Source organism: Hyaena hyaena, unplaced genomic scaffold (genome assembly GCF_003009895.1).
Source record: "Hyaena hyaena isolate Hyena2069 unplaced genomic scaffold, ASM300989v1 scaffold_1183, whole genome shotgun sequence".
Classification (NCBI taxonomy): Eukaryota; Metazoa; Chordata; class Mammalia; order Carnivora; family Hyaenidae; genus Hyaena; species Hyaena hyaena.
This window is the reverse complement of record NW_024081817.1, coordinates 286,055-309,015: the sequence shown is the minus strand read 5'-3', so window position 1 is coordinate 309,015 and position 22,961 is coordinate 286,055. Positions and strand designations below refer to the sequence as shown.

General features: G+C 40.7%; 1 protein-coding gene across 1 annotated transcript in view; it reads right to left on the bottom strand.

Annotated features, from left to right (window-relative positions):
• The window catches only part of LOC120224503 (BDNF/NT-3 growth factors receptor-like), a 107,505-nt gene that overhangs the window by 61,803 nt on the left and 22,741 nt on the right, over window positions 1-22,961 (bottom strand). Inside the window, exon 3 of the mRNA XM_039222734.1 lies at window positions 22,560-22,748. Coding sequence (XP_039078665.1) covers window positions 22,560-22,748 — 189 coding nt within the window. The remainder of the gene's footprint in view (window positions 1-22,559; window positions 22,749-22,961) is intronic.

The following is a 22,961-nucleotide window of genomic DNA, read 5'->3' as shown; positions in this document are numbered from 1 at the left end:
GGCATTACGCTAGATGCATTATAAGCGTTCAAAATCACTGAAGATGCAGAACCAGAGCAGGTGGGCATTATTACCCTCATTTGATGCACACTGCAACAATGTCAGCAAAGTGTTTAGTACAGCAGCTGGGTCCTCATAAGTGCCCCCAAATAGCAGCCATTGGTATTTTTACAGAGGCTGATTGAGGTTATGTGATGTGCCAAGGTCACACAGGAGCAACAGTGTGGCACCAGGATTAAAGCCCAGATTTAATGTCTGATGCCACTATCTACATGCAGGTAATAATGATGGTGTTGAGGACAACTGTTTCCCCCTAGTGATGGCTGAAAATATTAGACCCTTAGAATATGCCACCAATGATAGGCTAAGGTCATATCCAATCTAAAATACCAGAGTATTTTTTGGGTCTTGCTTAATGCATCAAGGGTATTTTAGAATTACACGAAGGAAAAAATATATTTTCAAAGAGCCATTTAAAAAAGTCATTGCTGTCAGTAATAACAAATGGAGGTATTCTATTCATGGAGCAATTCATCAACAGATAGAGGCTGATTTAAACCAAAGCAGATTTTGTAACCTGTGATTTGTTGTGATTATGGACCCACCCATCAGCTGTTATGGGTTGAAGGGGGTCTAGGATCAGGTCAATGTCATTGCGTATGGAACACTGTAAAGACCAGGTCCAGTCCCTTAAGGATCTCCATGGAGTTGGTGGCCAGGTGCTGGGTGGCAAGTGGTGGAGGCAGAATCTGAGTTTGTATCTTGTCTCTGCCACTTTCTGCTGAAACCATGAGTGTTACTTAAACTCACCCGGGCTCACTTTCCTCATCCATAAGTAAGTGCCTAAATGTAAACTTTAGCTGAGATCCTGTACGAGAAACACTTCAGATGTGGTACATCTCAAAACAAGTGCCCTTTCTCTTTCCCTTTCCATTCCCATACTGGTTAAGTTCTGTCAATGTCCATCTCTAGCATTTGAACTCAAGAATAACATTTTCTTCTGCTTTCTCTGTTCTGCTGACTTTCGTTTGCATTATTAACTACTTAGGAAGTAATGAGGCTGGATTTGTTTTGTTTTCTATTCTACTCTGTGATTTTTCAGGAAGCCATGTACCTTAAAAAGTGGATTCTGTCACTTCTTATAAAATGTATTTGACTCTTAAGCAAATAGAGCACAAAACAAAATTCAGTGTCCCATTTGTCCCCCATTAACATCAAGAAAATGATGTGTGACCTCAAATAACACTAACAAATAATCTTTCCCTTAAGGAAAAAAAATGTGGACCCAGCCCTTCTGTAGTTTCCCAACTTAGATTTTTCTACTGGCATCCAAGCCAGAAAGCTACAATCTATATAACAAAGCAAATCTGAGAATGGATGCTGCCATCTTATTGTAGATGGTAACCCAGTGTCTCTAGACACAGTGACTGGTGATAGCCATAAAGAGAAACATCATCTTGGACCAAACTTGGGATGGGAGCTTGTATGTTATTGATATATTTGGTCTTCTGTGTGAAGAATACTTAGTACAGCTTATGGTCAAGTTCCAGAGAGGCTGCCATTTTTGTTTTTGGATATCAAATTCTTTTCCTCTTGAACCTCACATCATTTGACATCAAGGCCTTTACTAGCTGTCATAAAATGATGCCAGAGAATTATTTTTTAATTCATTGGACAGTAGAAAAAGATTCCCTTGAGGGGGTGCTTAATTTCTTGTTAGTCACTTGGAGATTAATGTCTCTAGGCCCTCAGCAGCTCTTGGCCAGATTCATACAACCAGGAGAAGATGCAGGGTAATGGGAAATAACCTTAAGTCAAACCTTAAAAATTCACTGGGTCTTGAGTCACCTGAGTGGATCAGTTGGTTGAGCATCTGACTCTTGATTTCAACTCAGGTCATGATTCCAAGTTTGTGGGATCTAGCCCAGTGTCAGGCTCCACCCTCAGCATGGAGCCTCTTGAGATACTCTTTCCTTTCTCTCTCTTTCTGCCCCTCTCCTCTGTTCATGTGTGCCCTCTCTCTCTCTCTCTTAAATTAAAAAAAATTCATTGGGGGGTGCCTGGGTGGCTTAGTCAGTTGGGCGTTCGACTTTCACTTAGGTCATGATCTCAAGGTTCATAGGTTCAAGCCCCGCGTCAGGCTCTTTGCTGACTGCCAGCTCAGAGCCTGGAGCCTGTTTCAGTCTGTGACTCCCTCTCTCTCTGACCCTCCCCTGCTCACGCTGCCTCTCTCTCTCTCCTAGAAATAAATTAAAAAAAAAAAAAATCAATGGGTCTTGAAAGCTGACCTAGGGAAAGTGCCTGGCTTAATGAAGAAAATGAGCAATACACTCACACTTGGTTTCAGAATAATAGTTTGGGCCTTTGTAAGAATGTATTCCATTTCTTGAAATAATATCAATTCTCCTAAAATAAAATGCGTGAAGAAGTGTCACAAGTCATTTCTTCCTTCCTTGCTTTCCTTTCTTCCTTCCTTTCCTTCCTTCCCTCTTCTTTCTTTCTTTCTTTCTTTCTTTCTTTCTTTCTTTCTTTCTTTCTTTCTTTCTTTCTTTCTCTCTCTCTCTCTCTCTCTTCCTTCCGTCTCTTTCTTTCTTCCCTTCCTTCCTTCCCTCCTTCCTGTCTTCCTTCCCTCTTTCCTTCCTTCCTTCCCTCCTTCCTTCCTCCCTCCTCCTCTCTCTGTCTCTATCTCTGTCTCTCTGTCTGTCTCTGTCTATCTCTCTTTTACGATGAACCACATACCTTCCACCTAAGCAAAATTTATTCTCACGAACAGAGTCCAAGCCCATGCGGAATCTTTATCTTTTGTTCCAGTCCCACACTTGTTTTACCCTCAGCAAGTTTAGGCAGAAACTGATAGCTAATGCTTTTCATTAAGCCAGTCAAGAAAAATTGCTTACCAGGTTTTACTCCTTCATCAGCCTGACTAATTACACCCATTCACTGTTCCTTTCATACAGAAACTTCAAATTCCAACTCTCAAAGATGCATACCACCCAAGAGACATCTGCTTCTTAGCTCACTTTGTCTCCATTTTATATTACCCAGTGAAAATGATTCAGTGCCCTGGAAAATACCAAGTAAGCAAAATCTAGAAGTAAAAACTGGTTTCAAGCTGATGAAGGGTCAGGTCAAGGAGAAGGTGTTGAGATAAAGATAACAGGAGAGTGTGGGTAAAAAGACAGGAAAGAATCTTGTCATTCACCACATTCAGTGAAAGGCATTTGGCATACAGACTCCAGTGACAAGTCTCAAATTCCTCTGCACAGTGAAAGAAATGGAATGTGCACATATTACTAAGGCAAAGCTGGTCTGAAATAGTTTGAGGCACCAAGTGGGGGTGGAAGCTCTATATCTGAGTGATAATAACCAAGGTTGGACTTGACCAGCAAGCCGAGGCAATGTTTGGGTTGCAATGACATTCCTCCAAACCAAATGTTGGGCTTTAAGCAGGTTAAAGGACCAACAGTTCCATAAATTTGGGAAGGAACTTCCCATGAATCCATGGTTCAAACTGAAATTTCTCCTTTGAAAGAAAATATGAGAACACATGTCAACCTCACGAAGTCTTAAAATCTTAACCTTCTCACTGTGGGAATTTCTTTGTATGGACATACTTTAACCAAGTCCCATTTCCATCTGCAATGTGTTCTGAGTTCTTTGAAGATCTCATCTTTCTGGCTAATGAAATTGTTGGGAGAAATTTGATGATTTTAAAAAGAAAGCATCTTCAAGATTGCTGTCGGAAAGGGGCACTCAGGTAGCTCGGTTAAGTGTCAAACTTCGGCTCATGTCATGATCTCATGGTTCGTGAGTTAGAGTCCCACCTCAGGCTCTGCGCTGACAGCTCAGAGCCTGGAACCTGTTTCAGATTCAGTGTTTCCCTCTCTCTGCCCCTCCCCCACCTGCATTCTGTCTCTCTCTCAAAAATAAACATTTTTAAAAAGGATTGGTATTGGAAAACTGTTCTGAATGCTTGGTGTAAATCTCATAAGAAATAGGCCCAATACTTTTTCCTTCTGAAGTTGCTCAACTTCTGAAGAATATACTCATTTAGGGCTTTCATGTGTGCTTGACATAATGCTTCTTAGGATTATTAAAAGCAAAAAAAAAAAAAAAAAAAGAAAGAAACAGGAAAACACTTATTCCACTGTAAGTTCGTTTCACATACTCAATTTATTACAGCACAAAGAACACCAGATGGGGCTCACATCTAAATTGTGTCTTTAACATAAAGATCTAGGGCCTCTGAAATTATAAATGTGCAATCTCCATTTTTCAAAAAGCTGTTTAATAACTGGAGATCACGTTTCAGGGTCTTGACCCCACTATTTGGAACTTGATTTCCTTTCAATGATTTGTCACTTGAACTTCAATTTCAAGGGATCAGAAAATAGGCTTCTGGTCTCTTAGGTTTCCAATTAGTAAAGCCATATATAAAACACTAAAAAATTTTTTTGATAAATAAGGCTACATTAGGTCACAGATTTCAAAGTTGAGTGGCTTGCAGGGGCTTCAGTAATCATCTCTACTCCAGAGAGTTATAAAGTACTAGTTTGTCCAGGAGATTCATCTCAAGACAGTCAAGACATTGCTCCTTTCTTCAGACCTACACTAAGTAAGTAGGAAGGAAGAAGACAGGTTTCTCTGATCCATTTCCTCGACCACATCTAGCATGTAATTTACACTTGTATGTTTAGCTCAGTGGCCTTATCTTTTATGTTTAATACTTTGAAAAGACACTTCAGTCCTGAAAAATACAAATAATACTGTAGTTGCAAAAGATCCTATTTACACTGAAATACTAGCACTGTACACAGTACAATTAATGTTAAGCGTCTGTGATCAATTGTGCCTAACAAATTCTTCAAGCATCATAAGCATTATGAGAAGTCCACAGTTTCATTAAACACTGAAAATTGTATTTTTCCCAGTCGTTGTACTGCAAGATAATGAACTCCCTACTAGTGGCGGGAGAAAGACTCAGAAATACCATGCTGCCTTATGCCAGTGGAGACATAGCCTCTGTCTAGACAAAATGGAAAACTTCCCTCATGTTCAGTACATGTGTATAATTAGGAAAATATGAAGAACAGCTAATCATCAATATTGTATCCACGCTTGTATCTACAATCTTACTGTTTAAAAAAAAAAAAAAAAGCCTAGTTGAAAGTGGAACCCTGTTCTTCCAGGTTTCAAAATTCAGTTTCCAACAAGACAATTGATACTGGAGTAATTAGAAAGCACCCTAATCTGGCCCCAGAATTTATAACTCTTCCTTAAATTTTTGGTTTCAGTTGAGTGGTATGCCAGGGTTTTAATTTATGAGAGCAGCTTTTATTATACAAATAAGCAGATACTGTCTGGGGGACAAAATTGAAGCAGCTCCAATAGTTTTATTAATTTATTTGATTTACTTCTGGTTTCTCTTACCCAATCTTATTTATGTCAAAGTAAGTTGGAGCAGAATTCATTATGTACTGAAATGCAATTTGACCACTTTTTATTGGGACACAGTGATTCAATCATTTCTCTCCTTAAATCCTATTATCTCTTCTTACATTATTGTGCACAGATCAAATCACACAAGATGAAATTCCAAAAGAAAATTCAGAATTTGTGGGAGGGATGAAATCATCTCCCAATTCTTAATACTATGAATACTGAGTTACATAGCAATTACCGTTCTTAACATTTTGCACTATGGATATTATATTTTCTCTGAAGAAAATTAACTTAGTTCAGGAACTTGACTTTCTAAAGTAAACCTTTTGTAAAAAAATTTTTTTTATTTCTGAGAAAGAGAGACAGCGCAAGCAGGGGAGGGTCAGAGAGAGAGGGAGATACAGAATCCAAAACAGTCTCCAGGCTCTGAGCTGGCTGTCAGCATAGAGCCCGACACGGGGCTAGAAACCCACGAGATCATGACCTGAGCTGAAATCGGATGCTTAACCAACTGAGCCACTCAGGCACCTCTAAAGTAAACCTTAACTTTATCATTTAGATACAGAATTATCAGAAGTACTGGGCCTAATCCGACCCAGTTTGGGCATTTCTGCATTTTGTTGATTATGCAGATTACAAAATTTGCCAAGTTACCACTAGATCCTTTCCTCTTTAACTAGTACAGCTTGGGAGTCTTTGCACTTTAGTAATTTTATGATGTGTTTGTGAAATAATAAAGAAGTAGAAATTCCTCTCTTCTGCTATTCATTTTCCTGTTTCATTGTGTCCAGTATATTGTTAAAACATCAGGAACCCCCCAACTCATAAATGGATCTAGTTACCGAAGTCCATTTCTTTCTCGATTATTTAGAAATAGGAGTCATTTTTTTTTCATGGTGACATTGCACTTGTGCTTAGAATAACAAGGACTATTCCTTAAATGCCTTATGAGCTCCTGTGCTACTATGCCTTCCAAATCTCATTTCCTATGTTTTAGCCTATCATGAGTGATATACCTCCATGTTCAGAGAGACCTGTAAGAGCTTGATGCAGACCAGAGGAGGTGGCCAAATATCAGGAAAAACCCACCAGCAACAAAAGTACAAGCATGTCCCTAGAGTGCTTGCCTCCACATCTCACCAAGTTTCATGGTCCTTCCAGAAGAGAAGTTTCCACAGTGAGTCTTGTCTGAAGTAACAGTCTTAAACTCCAACACTCACCAGAATCATCTGGGGGCTTCTTAACAATACGGATTCTCTGGCTTCACTTCTAGTGACTCAATTTTGACAGATATTGGTTGTAAGGATTTGATTCTTAAAATGTCCAGGTATTCCATCTCTCTCTCTCTCTCTCTCTGTCTCTCTCTTTCAACACACACACACACACACACACACACACACACACACACACACCAATAGGCACCACACAGTGAGAATCAGAGGTCTAAAAGTTTCTGCTGCTGCTGACTGCCAATAGCTGACTGGTTAGCTGGGTGGTGCAGGATCAAGGGTAAATAGGTACAGATCTTTTCCAACAGTGGTGTGCCCCAGCTTTGCTGGGTAGTTGAGAAGAAAGAGGCTGGGCCAAGCTCAAACAGAAGGCTACCAGGTGGCTCTACCATCACCTCCCAAAGCCATGTGACTATCATTGGCTATCAAAGATTAAGCCTTGAGACCCTGGTCTTCATCATTTGAGATCATTCTCTACTGTGTTGTCACAGGCTGTTGGGAATGTAAAAAGTACTTTTTATGGAGTAGGAGGGCATTTTGAGATTTAAACTATGGGCAAAATGATAAAGTTGTAGATACAACATCTCATTAGTTAAATTAGCTAAATTCCCAATGTAAACTGCCTCAAATCCTTTGTGGGCCAATGTGTATACGTTGAGGGAGCATGAGAAAGGACTGGCTTGCTGGCTAGACAGAGGAAAAAAGCCAGACATTAGGTCAGCATGTGCTTAAGAAAACAGACTCTGGACTCAGATTGCCTAGGTTCAAACCCTCGTTCTTCTGCCTGGTAGCTACATGTCCTTGGGCAAGTTGCTTAATTTTTCTGGGCCTTATTCTTTTCCACTGTGTTACTAAAGTCCTAATAATACCTATTGCATAGGCAGCTGTACAGATTAAATGAAATAAATGTATGTAAAGCACATTATACAGTGGCCGGCATCTATTAACTGTGTGATAAATATTCCCTCAAAACTTACAGGTTAGTCCCAGGAAGGAGCCACCTGATATACTTAAAGCTTGACCCTGAAAACTCCCTGCCCCTTTCCTAGAACCTTCTGAGGCTCTTTTTGAAAACAGGCACCCAAACTCTCTTTCCAAGCAGCCCCTTCTTGGTCCATGAACTTCAAATCTTCCCAGTGTCCACTGCTTTTAGTCCCTGAGGGTACAGTCTATTCTTGTTTTTCCAGAATTGCTCTTCTTTCAGTCTTCATATTACCTCTATTTTGGGTTTCCTTCTAGAAGCCTCTACATATCTCTCTTATGGTCAGTTCTCCTCTATAAATCACCCTTGGAACTTGAACATGAGGCCTCCCTCCTGAGAAGTGATTGTCTCGGAATACAAATTATAAAGCATTACCACGTCCAAAATGCATTTTACAAAACCATATAGGAGAAGTCTCAAAATATAAGCCACTTGGGAAGAGGTAGGGAAAGAACAGGAAAAAAACTTTACACCCAACAGTGAACTGACACAGCCACAGGGGTGGATAACATGTGATTCAAATGGGAAGGAAGGCTGCCTAACTTCAGCTCCTATGGGAATTAGAGGAACCTTTTGCATATTAGCCACACCTGACACTTGGTGAAGTAGAGATGTATTTTTTCTCTTACAGCTACAGTCAGGTTACAAATAGTGAGATGCAATTTTCCACTTATTTGTTTGTTCTGTTACTCACTGCATTTATCATGCACCTACAATGCCCTGGGCACTGTTCTGGAAGCCAGAGATGCCAACGCACTTGTTTATCCATTAAACAGCCCATGATTAGAAACTTAGAAAATTGTTGATAAGTATTTCCATCTGCAGTTTTCAATCTCATTCAATGACTTACTGCCACTGGTAAGACGTGATTTCCTGATGACATGCATTCATCATCGAACAGAGACATGTGATTATATATACTGAGCCTGATCTGAACTTTTATCGCCATCTCCTCTACCCCGCCCCGTCCTGGAGTTTCATTGTTAAATGTTCCACATAGGCTTATTCATCAGAGATTTGTTTTATTTCATTTCACTTGGGCGAGAGTTTCTAAAATGGCAAATATACCTAGGTACATGCAGAAGCAGACACAATCCCCATTCTAGGGGAAGCAAAAGACCCATCGTACTCTCTCTTCGGAAAGATTTCAACCCCTTTCTTCTGAAATATCAAGACACACTTGGGCTACATCGCTGCAAACTCCAAAGGGCTATCCAAGCTTAGTGGCTTGTGCTGATAGAGGTAAGGGGGCTGAAGGGGGAGGGGCTAGAGATCTCCAACAAACAATATTTTGATTGTATCATTATTTGACACTATGGACTTCAAACTGCAATTGAACAATTCATACTCGGGTCTTTTCTATTTACCATATTAATTAAGAGAGTAAACACTGGGTCAGAAAAGAATTTATGGATTTTGGCTAACCTCACCATTCTAATTCATCTGTACTCACCAAGCCCAGTGAAGACCTGTGACATTTGAGGGAACACATATTTCTCTACTTATTAAAGATTAATAGGAATTGCTGGTCACATATATGAATTGTGGCAAACTTTACCTGTGGCAAAGTAGGTGTTTAAAACTATCAGCTCCTTGATGTCCCATGACCTTATGAAGCTCCTGATTGTGTTCTTCCCATGGAAGAAATGGATGGCATTTATTAGTGCTAACTCGTGTTTTTCAAAGAGACCCCATCAAAAGCTAAATATCTATAAGAATTTTGACCTTATTTTTATTTTTGAGATAGAGGGTGCAAGCAGGGGTGGGGCAGGCAGAGAGTGAGGGGGCAGAAGATCCCAAGTAAGTTCTGTGGTACAGCAGAGACCCTGAACCAGGGCTCGAACTTATTAACCATGAGATCATGACCTGAGTCAAAGTCATACACTCAATTGACTGAGCCGCCCAGGCACCCCCGAATTTTGACCCTTTTTAATGAGGCAATTTGAAGCAGGAATCCTTGTGTGGAATATGAAAGAGCATATAAAAGTATGAGCAGAAAAGTGGTCTGTCTGTCCTATGAGATGCTCACGTGTGGCTAGCATCGAAATTGGTTGCCTGTAGAATGGTTGGTGAAAAGGTGTTTTTAGCCTCTGTGTCCCCTTAGTTTCCTTAGAACAGGGTGACTGAGTACTGTGGGTGCCCCAACCTTCACAACACTGCCTACGGACATTCAGTAAATGTGTGCACCTCCATTTTCCCCTAAAGCAGCTGATACTCTTTGAACTCTGTCCTTTGAAAGATGGACATCAAGTTCACCTAGGAAACATATGTGCTAATCTCAAGAGTGAAGGCATTCAAGAAAGAGTCAGGGGGTTATAGTATCAAATGTTTTTCCTAGGAATTTCTGAAATAAGGCAACCTTTTTAGAATGGGTTTGGGGAGGGGAGACAGTGGGATTTTTACATGATTTTAATTAAAGAATAAGGGCTGATTATTCATGATTACTCAGTATTTCTGGTAAATACTCCATCGAGGAAAACTCACTACTAACCCAGCAGGCCCTGGGTCAACACTTACATCAGAGTCTGGGCCTAGGGTCAGTGACTATTGGCTCCTTTTTCCACCAATGATAAGTTCACTACCTACCATATGGCATTTCCCCAGCCTTTATGTCTGAGGGTTAATACACTCCACATACCTTGATAAACCCACATGAAAGGTGCAATGCCAACACTACAATTCCTCTTACAGAGTTAGAAAATTGCCAGACATTAGTTTTGGAAAAGGTCAGCAGCAAGCACAAGGCTAGACAAAAGAGCCTCAGTCTTCAGGGAGGTCGACTGGGGCCTGAATATAAACTCTCCCATGTGTTAGGGGTGTAATTCAGGTCCATTAATTCTCTTCCTAACCATTCTGGACCTTGGTTTGCTCACCTGTAAGACAGAGTAATAATAGCTGTCTGGCAGCATTGACAAGGATTCATGTTTTGTTTTTTTTTAATGTGCAAATGCAAACTCATAGGACATGGCACATTAAAGGCATTAGATATTGATTGTTTAATAATAATAAAAATGTAGATTTACAAAAAAGCTCATGACATTAAAGAGTAGCTTAGGTGAAAATGAAGTATTTGTAACCTCAAATATTTTACCCTTAATTCAGCAAATGTAATACTAAAGCTCCAAATAGGAGAAAATAAAAACAATATCTAATACATTTTTAAAAGAAATTTCACTTATTTATTTTTCCCCCTAGATTATTTCTCAAATTTACCAAGAAGTTTCCTGACCCTCTTTATCTTTTTTTACCTTTTTAATAGAATCTCTTTTTTATTTTTAATTTTTTGGCAGCCTTGTTCCTTTCCTCACTCTGGAGAGTCACATACAAGACAAAAAAATGTAGTAGAAGATGAGAGTGTGTGTCTCTGCAGATATCTCAGCAGACAGCACAGGATGGTTCATGGTGGTGATGCTCAGGGTCAGAGAAATGTTTCTCTGGGGTCAGATGAGGTGGGGATGAGGAAGGACAATCAGGCCAGGGATACAGGAAGGGAGAGAAGACTGAACACTAATCAGCCCAGCCATCCATATATACAAAACTGACCTTCGCAACAGTGAAGTTTACACAATATCCAGGCCAGAAAGGAGCCTGTGGCCAGGGATAGGCCTAGCGCTGACAGAAGAGAGATTCTCACATTGAAAACAAAATTTAAGGGGACACCCAAGATTCAGTGATTGAGATGCATTATATTTTAATGCAATATTTTTAAAAATAAAAATTAATGCAAACATCTATAATGAAAAATATATCAAAATTTTAAAGAAAGACTGTATCTGACCCTAAACTTCCAGGACCCACCTCACTTAATCCCCACCCTCTTGGAATCATCATTCTTTGAAGTTGTGATACTTTCTTGCAGATTTTTTTTTGCATTATGTTTTTGTTGTTTAAAATATTTCATTAAAATATTATTTATTTTGATTTCTGATACAGTTGGTGCCCCTTTAAATTTGGTACCCTAAATGAGGCCCTCACCTGACTTACCCTCAGGTGCCTGGGAGGCTCAGTCAGTTGAGACTCTGACTTCAGCTCAGGTCATGGTCTCATGGTTCATGAGTTCAAGTCCCAGTTTGTGGGTTTGAGCCTCTCATCAGGCTCTCTGCTATCAGCACAGAGCTCGCTTTGGATCCTCTATCCCTGTCTCTTTCTGCATCTTCCCTGCTTATGCTCTTTCTCTCTCTCTCAAAAACAAATAAACATTAAATTTTTTTTTTAAATAAATGAGGCCCTTATGTGCCTTACCCTAGTCCTGGCCTTGCTTGCATGCAGAGGGAACTTCATGAAAGCCTGGAGAGTCTGCTTGGGAGCTGAATGGAGACCAATGGGAACAATCTCTAAGACGTTGTTTGTGGTGCTTTTTGGAATCCCAACACTCAGCTATATTCTCAAGTCCATGTAAGAATAACTATCAGTAGGTAACAAAAGCAGGCAATGGATCCATGGATCTCACACTTGTCTTTATTGGTATACGTATTTGGCTCTGAATGATGAACTACATCACAAATTCCAACATAACAGATCTCATTTGCATGTACATGTGTATATAAACAAGAATTCCCACCTCCACTGCTCACTCATACATACATGTAGACAAGCCATGGAGTCTCTGAACATAGTAAAAAGAACACAACTCATGTTTCAGATCTGCTCTCTTGCATCAAAGGAGAGAGGGAAATAAAGTGGAGCAACATGTAGCAGTCAACAAAGACCCCACCCAAGCCCACCCCTACAGATCATGGTGCAGCATCAGAGGGCCGAAGTACTGAGAACCAGCACTGTAAGGCAGCAGGCAGGCACCCAACCACCAGAGGCTCACAGCCCCATGGTGGGGAAGCAGGAAGACCTCAGAGAGGTGATGGCTGCAACACCAAGACTTGGTTTGGTATGGAACCTGCATCCGTAACCACCCACACAAGTTCCTTCTTTCAAAAGTGTGCAGAGGGTGTGGGGCCCACATGAATTCACCCCCCACCCAACAATCTCTCCCAGAGTCCTGCCCACACATACACATGCTCAGCCCTCAGTGACACAGATTCCTTCAAGAGAACAAAAGATGGCTTTGAGATGGCAACACCAAGGACTGTACCCATAGCTGTCAGACCCAAATCTGACTAGGATCCACTTCTGTTGAAAGTTGGGGTGCAATCTGTAGGAAACAGCAGATAGTATACCAAGCCCAGAAAAGAAGCATGATTCAGAAAGTGAGTGATAGTCTTATTCCCTTTGCTACTTTGCCATCATCTCCTTACCCAAAGTTCAGGTGTTCAGGAATCCAAGGAAGGGGGATCCATCCCATTATCTTACTAATGAAGTGAGTGTTTTCCTCTTCCAAAACCAATGTTGCTAAAAGTCTGGGTAAGTCTCAAGGAAAACTAAAACATTATATGTAAAGAGACGAATTTTACTATCAAATCAAAACACAATCTCTCAGGAGGGAGAAAAACATTCTAATGGGCCCTTGGAAAGAAACAAATGGCCCTATCTAAATAAGGCTCAAGCAGTGATATGGATGCAACTCTGCCTCTGTGGGAATTGGCAAATGGCATTATGGAAGTAGGAACTGGGAAGAAATATCATCATTAGCATTATGGTTCCTGAACCCCAATACATGGAGAAAAGGAGGGAAGGGAGCAGCTTGAGAGGGGCAAAGGAATTGATATTCCTAGTGCAAAAGGAGTAAATTAAGATGGAGACAGTATGGGACTAGTTAGTGCTCAACTAATAGAAGGTAAGAATAGGAGTCCTGTCTCTGGGTAACAAGTTAAGTTTCTCTCTGTTCTTTAGCATCAGACTGAAGGCCAACTTTTGTTACTCCAATAGGGAACTGTGTTCAGGAGCAGGGGTGGGGATGAGTACTGGGTGCAAAGGTACACACAGACCTGAACTTTCACCATTCTTGCTGGAAAACAAGTCAGGTGGCTGCTTAGTTGTAACATCTCTGCTATTTTCCAAGCAGATACATCATGCAATCTCCTCTGATAAACACATTCTCTAATGTGGAGACTGACTCTTTTGATATAATTAGATAGTGTAGGATTTTATCCTGTCCCATCTATATCAACCACTTTGTTGTCAGAATGTTAGGCATAAGGCACTCAGTCTACATGTCATCGTGACCTAATAATGAGCTTGGCTTTTACTTTACTGCACCCAGAAGGTCAATGGCATAGTTAAGTAACTGATAAATAATAGCAACAGGATAAAGAGAATGTTGATGTCTACCCATATTCATAGCATGGATGGTAACTGATAAGAATAACTCAGACATTAGGTGTTAGATTGGTGTTTTCTTTCTAGACTTCTCCCCTCCCCACCACCCCTGCTTGGATTCAAATTCACACAAATCTAGTCTCTTACAGATCATAAGAATCTATCTTAGAATGGGTTCATGTCAACCTTAATACCAAGACTGACATACTACATATGCCATACTATTGACAGAGGTACCCTTGCCAGAATTCCAGTCTAGGCTTGGATGCCTGAGTCATAAGAAGTAGAAGCCTTTCCATATAAAAAAAAATTAGAGATCAGTGGGCAGCTAACTTGATCAAGTTTAGGGATGGCTGAATGACTAAAGAGACATTCCCACTTATCAAAGATCCTTGCACAACCTAGGGGATCTTGGGTGGGAGAAAGGCAGTCCCCATATAGTAAGAAACATACTAGATGTATCCAGCCAGGCCCTTAAGATTCAGCACACTCAGGTCCCCGAGAGGAGCCCCTTGGCTAGGGCCAGCAAGTCAGAGACAAAAGGTGATCATCTGCTTCAGTTGAGCCATGAACTACATCTGGAGTCATCAACAGTGCTGGCCCTAAACCAATCCTGTCAGCTTGCCTTGGCAGAACAAGGGGCCTCTTACTTCCTGGGTCTCTCCAGTGCACGACACAGTCTTCATTTCCTCTGTGACACTCACCGTGTGAGCTGAAAGTCTTTGGACTTAGGGTCCCTCTAGGTCAGACCTGAAGTAGCCAGCCATGGTCAGCCTTTCAATCTATCTTAACTCCTGAGTACCACCAGGCAAATATAAAATCTGAAACTGGCAGTAATATGCCCAACATGCTTTCTACAGACTGTCCAGCACAATCCACCCAAGGTGAGCCATTACTACAAAAATATGAACAGGGACGCCTGGGTAGCTCAGTCAGTGAAAGGGTCCAATTTCAGTTCAGGTCATGATCTCATGGTTCATGGGTTCGAGCCCTGCATCGGGTTCTGTGCTGACAGCTTGGAACCTGGGGCCTACTTTGGATTCTGTTTGTGTCTCTCTCTCTGCCTCTCCCCTGCTTGCACTCTGTCTTTCTCTCTCTCAAAACAAATACATACATAAAATAAAATACAATAAAATAAATAAAATAAAATAAATAAACATTAAAAAAAGGAATATGAATAAGGCCCAGTACAAATAAAGGCAAAGGCAAAAACAGGTTTTATATCACAGGACATTAAAAGGATATTTATAAGTCTGGAAAGCTATATACTTATTTAAATGATATCAGTCACTATCTTCAGCTGTTGGAATTACAGGTGATTTTTTCTTTCATCCTTGTGTCTTATGTTTTCCAAATTTCTTACTATAACTTGTATTATTTATTTTTATTTTAAAATAGCTCATTTTAGGGTACCTGAAGGCTTTTGGGGTCATTAAGACTTACTTCTGTCTTACCACAAAAATCACCAGGCCTATGCCACCTAGGGTGACCAATCCATTGTGCCTTGCCTGGGACGGTCCTGGTTTTAGAACTGAATGTTTGGCACCCTAGAAACCTCCTTAATCCTGGTGGTCATGACAGCACCAACCTTCCCTTTTCCTTTGGGCACAAATATTGTCTTCTAATCTTCTACTCTTTGAGGAAGCCAAGCATTCAGAAAGACATGACCTTCTCTCAGCAAAAGGGAGGAGGAGGCTCAGACAGTGGGCAGCGTGGATCCAGGAACCCTTCGGGGCTCCCACTTAGAGGCTGAGTGTTAGCAGCAAGACTGCCTTTGTCCTCAGCTATCAGGCTGAATGAAGAAGTAGTTCTTTGTTGGGGTGCCTGTGTGGCTCAGTCACACAGTCAGTTAAGCATCTGTCTCTTGGTTTCTGGTCATGATTTCATGGTTCGTGAGTTCAAGCCCTGCATTGGGCTCTGTGCTGACAGCATGGAGCATGCTTGGATCCTCTCTCTCTGCCCTTCCTCTACTCTCTCTCTCTCTCTAAATAAATAAATAAGCTTAAAGAAAAATAGTTCTTTTACAATTCTGTCCATGGTATAGAGCAAATTCATCTTACCCACTTTTCAAGGGAAGTGAGGACTCCCAAGGAAAAGGATACTCAAACAAACTACAATGTCAGTGAACATAAAGAGAACATGGAGAACTGGCATGGGGACAGGGGTAATATGAGAAGAAACTTTACCATGGTGGGTGACCCTCTCAGGCCAGCAGAATTAGCAAAAGCAGAGAAAATACGCACTTCACAAAGAGAAGACCTGAGGTCTGTTACAACGGCTGCCATACAAGATTGAGTGCCATGTCCTAGAAAAACTCCCATCGTGCCACCTCTACTTAACCAGAAGAAGCACTCAGCTGTTCAGAGCATCTGGGTAGCAGGAGTTTCTTAGCAACACAACAGGCTCCTCTGCATTTACGTTTGCTGAGCTGGCCCTCGTCCGCAACCTGGTGGCGCGTGCAAGAGTGACCAACTGGAAACCAAAATGGGGATGCCACCTGATTAGATTTGTCCTGCTGGTACCCATGCTCCAGTCGGGCTGGGCCTTGGAAGTGCTCAGAAGAAATGCATGAGGGTCCTGCATCTGCTAGCATGCTTCTAAGGATACCACTGATGATTTGGTGACATCAGACTGAAATGTCTGTATGGGGCGCATGCATAGTTCCGTCTTGGCTGGCCAATGGGGTGGAAGTAAATACAAGTCTGAGAGCATCACTAAGAGTGTCTCCCCCTAAATCCATAGTCATTTTTCCCTCTTAGCCATTAAATGCGGGATTGGAGTGGTTTCTCCAGGAAGTCCAGGTATCCTCTAACTGGGTAGCATTTCTTTTTCGAGAACAAATAGTGTCATCCAGGGGTCAGCTGCTAATAAAATGACATCTCTTATCTGCTTTAGATGTAAACGTGCTTGAAACCGGTTTGCTAACCAAGCTTCATCCCTGTGGAATTTGTAACATGGCTTACATTTTAAATGTAATTATGCAGCATGTATTCATTTCCTTTCTTCTAGGGAACTCAAGTTGCTTTTTTAAGCATTATTTGATAGCTTCTTCCCATCTCCTCTGGAGTTGAAAAGAGAATATAATATCAAGCTGTTATAGCTAGCAATGGGGAGCTATGGCACCAAGAGGGAGACAGAATTAGTCTGGGGCCTCAGATTCGAGCCATGAAGACCCCCAAGAGATGAGTTGTCAACCCAGTGTGCTGTAAACGAAGCAGTTTCTAAGGATCCTAAAATAACTGCGTTCACCCTCGGTCCTAACACTCACGCTGAGCAGAATGGGCTTAGCTTATTTTTAAAGTGCAGGTCACAGCCTTCAAAAGGGATATAAACAGTTCCCAAAGCAGCTATTATTTGGCCGATTAAATGCTTAGAAGAAAATATACTTTCGAAAGACAAAAAAAATGAATAGGCAAAAGATAGAGAAAATCGCTAAAGCAATTGTTTCTACCTGGTTTTAAATCCTGGCCCCGACCATCAATACGGACCACACCCACAGGGTGCACTGAGGTTTGAAGATAACCCTGGGTCACCCTTAGAACCCTCATCCTTTGATATAATGAGCTCTTAGAATCCTGGATTCAAGACAAATTCAGGGTTTGTGCTCATGTGTACTCAAAGTGATGCTGCAAATACATTCAAAACCCCTGCGGTTCTGTGAAAAATATTGCCTCCATTCCTCCCCTTATTGGTAACACAATGACGGTGTGGGAATGGCAGTTAAGGGGAGCAGGGGGAGTGCCCTGTGTGATCTTTTCAACTGCAGTTACAAGGCCCCCTCTCCTTATTGTGTCTCATTTCCCTAGTCTTCGCTGGTTTATGAATCTGTGCTTATCTACATAATTGCTTAATAAGTATGGAACCAATGAGAACACACATACACACACACACATACTCTTGAACTATAATACCTGGCGGAGTGTGGCACACTCTGCAGGAAATCAGTAAATATCCACTTTTCACTGGAAGCAGAATCAAAGGGAAAGAGTCAGAATTCTGTATATGCATCTGCCACAGGGAGTTAGTTACAGCCCTAGGTACTCACAGGGGGCATGCGCTACACAGACACACATGTACAGTTCATATTTAGAGATAATTCTAATTTAATTCTGGCCCCAGGCCTAGGACCCTAGCTAATTTACAAGGCTGCTCGAGGAAAGACACACATTTAGGGATGACAATAAGTCTATAGCATTCAGTCTTCTTGCAGGGGAAGCTATAATGCATTCCTGCCCTTCAAAAGAACCCAAGATTGATGATTCGGGGTAGGGGATTGGGGGAGTTGCTGGTTAGTGTTTCTCTCTTTCTTTTATTTATTTTTTTTCAGCCCAGAAGGTGTGTTTCCATTGTACCCTGTCAAAACTTTTCTCAGCAGTCAAGGAGAGGATAGCATACCGCTGCCCTTGAGCCGAGCTGGTAAATCCTACTGGGAAACCACCCCGTGCTGTCAGATGACGTGGTTTTCAGACACATCTACACAGACTAGTTGAATTAAAGACCAACTCCAGACTTGATGTTGCTGAGCTCCTCAGCTCCATCTTGCCATCCTGATTGATCGAGGAGATGGGTCTATAGTTAAAGTGACATAGTACTTTGAGGGCTTAGTCATTAGAGCACACTGCTTTCTCTTTGGAAGGCAACTTCTTGCTTGGCTAGGTTATGGAAGCTAAGGAGTGACGTCAAGATGTTGTCTGGCCAGAATTTGCAGATAACCATAGAACTCTTCTCCTCCATCAGGCATGGATTTAGCCTCCATTAGTTCCTGCAGTGACATAGGAGCCTCCAAATACCAAATTATTATCAGGCGGTCTTGGGGGAACCTCTGGGCCCTGAAATAAAGTAGACAGACTTGCTATTGGAAAGTGCTCAGGAGCAATTCAGTCCTGTTCAGATTGCTCTAAAATCCTGCAAACCATCTCCGGACTTTTTAAAGATGAGTCCATTCACATAGCTCCTGAGAGTGAAAAAGTACTTTGGGGGAAATAATTTATCATCATCCTTTCACTTAAATGATCTTACATATCATTTAAGGAAATCTGGTTTGATCCTGATTTTTTGCTTGCTTGCTTGTTTGTTGTTTTGCGTTTAAAGCAAAGCTATGCAAGCATGGAGGGTGTGTCATTTTGGACAAGCCACTTCTGAGCATCGTTTGTAAAGTAAGGTTTGTATTAATTGGCCTTTAAGGTCTAACTCAAGGGCCACAAACAGATGGTGGACTATGAACCAAATCTGACTCATATGAAAATAATTTATTGATCCCACACAGTGTTTTAAACTTTAGGGAATTCACATAAAAATAATAAAAGCTGTTCTCACTGGAAAAATGAGAGAATCTGGTAATACCAGGCTTATGTTCTAGTATGGCCTTCACAACACCACATTATCTTTCTGACCCAGACTGTTTCTTCTATGATCCACCTGATCCTATAGGTAATTGGGGGTTAGGACCCTTGCTCTTAGCTATCCTATCAACATGTGCTGTGATTTCTACAATAATGTCTGTAACCACTCGGTTCCCAAATGAGACTCCCTGAGGACAAAGGACAAGCTACCACCCTCACCAAATCTCAGGTTCTTTGGCTTTGTAAGAGTGTTGTGGGTAGTCAATAAATATTAAATGAATTGAACCTCACCTTCTATATTAGATTCTTACAATTCAGTGGAATGAGACTGGGACTACTCCTTGTAAGATCACACATCTATTCTAAGGCCAACATCTTTAAATAGCACATATACTTAGGAAAAAGAAGTAAATATTCTGGTTTGTGGCCCAAGACCCTAATGAGGTCACGTTGGTGGTGCACCATCCACAAGATAGTTTTCTTTAACTATATGGTAGAAGTTCTAAACTTTTTCTGAGATCTTCTTAACTTCATTTTTCAAATGTGATATGTTCAAATCCTTGGAAGACCCCTTCTTTCAAAGTTCTTTGGAGGTTAATTTGTAAAAATATTCAATGAGAATCACTTCACTGAAAGCTAAGCTCCCAAAATTTGATGGATCTATAGCAACATATCTCTCTGTATGTCTCTGATCTATGCATTTTTGAATACTTTCATTCCTGGTTGATTACAATTAGAAGGTTCAAAGAAAGTGGGATTTTTTTTGGTCAAAAGCTTATTCCTGCTAAACTGTTATCTAAATTTGGTTAAATTGGCTAAAATATTGTTAAAATTTTGTCCAACAAACTACTATATAGGCAAGTTTAATAGGGGTAGTGCCAATAAAAATGGCTATGGGCTCATCTTTACTTGCTATAAGTCTGTTGGTAATTAATATTTCAGTAATATATAGCCACATCTGGCCAACATCAAAGATACATCATGTCCTTTGCTATGAAAGAATAGTTCAACAGACACAGTTCCTGCTCTCTAGGAGCTTACAATCTAATCTAAACAAGACTATAGAAACACATACTCAAGAGTGGTCAGTCAGGATCTAACAAGAGGCACTATACATTGAAGATGAAGGGAAAAACTATGGGGTAAAGGATAACATTTAGGAAAGAATGAAGAGAAGGAAAGAAGTAAACTGCTACTTCATTCCCATTTCTTTAAAAAACATTCATGGAAGATATATGTTGTTAAGTGTTCTTAAAATCATGAAAGAACATATAATTTGATGCTTGGAAGAAAGAAAATTTCTTCTGATGTAAGATGCTCTGAGTGCCTGAGAACACCAAGCTGGTTAAGGACCACTGGGTGAAGGCCCACCAAGACTTTGTAAGGAAGGAACTACCAAATGAAGAATCAATGGTCTAGGGCACTCTGGTGGAGGACAGAAACTGAGGAGAGGATACAAGTCTCTTAAACTTGCTTCCCATGCCTTCTAAGTGGGTGTGGCATAGAGTGCCAGAGCCACAAATCCAAGATTCCTCCAAAATAACCAAAATGTATAATTAAAAAACTTTTTAAAAATCTCCATGGACTCTAGATTAAGTAAAACACCCTTAAGAAACTTTCTGTCAGACATCTGAAAATAGAAAACATGTCCAGATAGAACTACAGACTCAACAGCCACTTTGTCTATATTCTTTTTTGTTCTCATTTGTTTATTTGCTTTCTTGCCCATTGGTTTATTTTCTCTTATTGCATGTGTTGCACTGATGCTATCTACTTGATTATTCAGCTTTATATTTCCCCATCAACAAAGAACAAACTTTTGAGGACAGGTTGATTTTTGTCAACCTCAATTATAATACAGCCTCAGGTTAACTGAAATATATCATATACCCTGGTGTAGTGGTGACAGGGTGCCAAAAGCCTCTGTTTCTGGGGAGGACAGTCAAATGATGACAGAGTTCTCCCATCATAGTACCCTGATTTGCCTTATTCAACATTTGCTTATTATGTATGCAGAGTATCTCGTGGACCTTTGGAGGACGCTTATCTCAACAAAGAATGCACATTTTAAGTAGTGCCTCCACACATCTTGTCCCCATCATAATGACAATATTAGGATTAATAATACCTTGATTTCAAAGAATAACTTTTTATTTCAAGGAATTCAGTATTCCTCATATATGCTATTCTATTTATCTTGTCACATTGTATATTCAACTGAAAACTATGATGGAGTCTAGTTTCACACTTTTACAAGCTCATAATACTGTTTTTCCTAATGATTACATTTAAATGCAATATTCACCATACGCTGGGGGTAAATTTGAATGCATAGGAGGAAATTATAGGAGTTTCCTTATATGTGAAAAGATACTCATTGCTAAGTTCCTTTATCCCATGAGAGTTCTTAGGAAAGTCAATTTCCAAAATTTAACTTAGCACTTGTTCCATCCTACCTCTGAGGCAAGGCAGGAGAACAGTATTAAAGATGGAGTAAGAATATGCCAAATAGACAGAAGGTGTCCATCAATGTCAGGTGAACCCCCGGGACCTAGGCCACCTGATGTTCTAGCCCTCATGGCTCCTTATTCATGTATGAAGAAAGGCTTGCAGTTCCAATGACATAACCCTGTTTGTTCCATGTGGTTTTATTTTTTTGTTTTCCATTAGGCCATGCTCCATTTTTTATATTTGAGCAGTGGCTCTGAAGATAATATGAGTCTCTGAGAAAGATCCCAAGCTTCTCAACAGGGGCTAATGGGTTAATTTGGTCCTGTGAAGAACAGGTCATTCTACTTAATATGCACATCATCTGTTGTGATGTCTCTTTCCTATTGTGGCATGACAATTGTGCATGCTGGGAACAAGAACTGAACAAAGAATATAGAACTACCGGGAGTTAATACCACCTGCGTGCAACACAGCATCTTCCTGACTACCAATGGTATATATTTTAACAATTTTAAGTAAATCCAATTTAAAACCCACCAATCACCTGTCTTTTATAACTGATGTGTGTGCAGTCTACTGATACCTCTGGTTTCTGTCTCTTTTTCAAGACAAGCCTGCCTTGATTCAACTTCACGGTGACAAATGGTTTTGGAAAATGGATCCCAAGTGAAGTTGGTATCTGCCCACAGTTCCAAGCCCAGAAGGACACATGCCTTGAGAATCCCATAAGCAGCAAACTAAAGGATATTTTCCATAGGCCCAAAGCTCTACCAATCCTCAGACATTTCACTGCTCCCTCCCCTTGGTCATCCTTATCAGCACTCTGATAAACCTGCTGATTGATATAGCTATGCAGCAAACAGGCCAGTAAGTATAAAAGTAAGTATAAACAGCTGTACTTACATGTGTCTGGCTTGAGCTGACTGTTGGTGATGCCAAAGTACTGGGGATTTTCAATGACAGGGATCTTGGTCATTCCAATAATGACGGCATCAGGGCCGCCCTCTGAAGATGATGGAGTGTTACTCCCATTGGAGATGTGGTGGAGTGGGCTGGCAGAGTCATCATCATTGCTGATAACTGAAGCTGGGCCTGGAGTTGGGGAAAAAAAAAAAACATATTCTCCTGTAATTTTTTGAATGCCCTTGTTGAGCTATAATTCACACATACATGAATTTCACCCATGTAAAGCATACAATTCAGATTCAGTGGTTATCAGTATATTCAGAGAGTTGTGTAGCCATCACTACAATGTAATTTGAGAACATTTCCAGTCATTCCCCATGTATCCATGAATTTACTTTT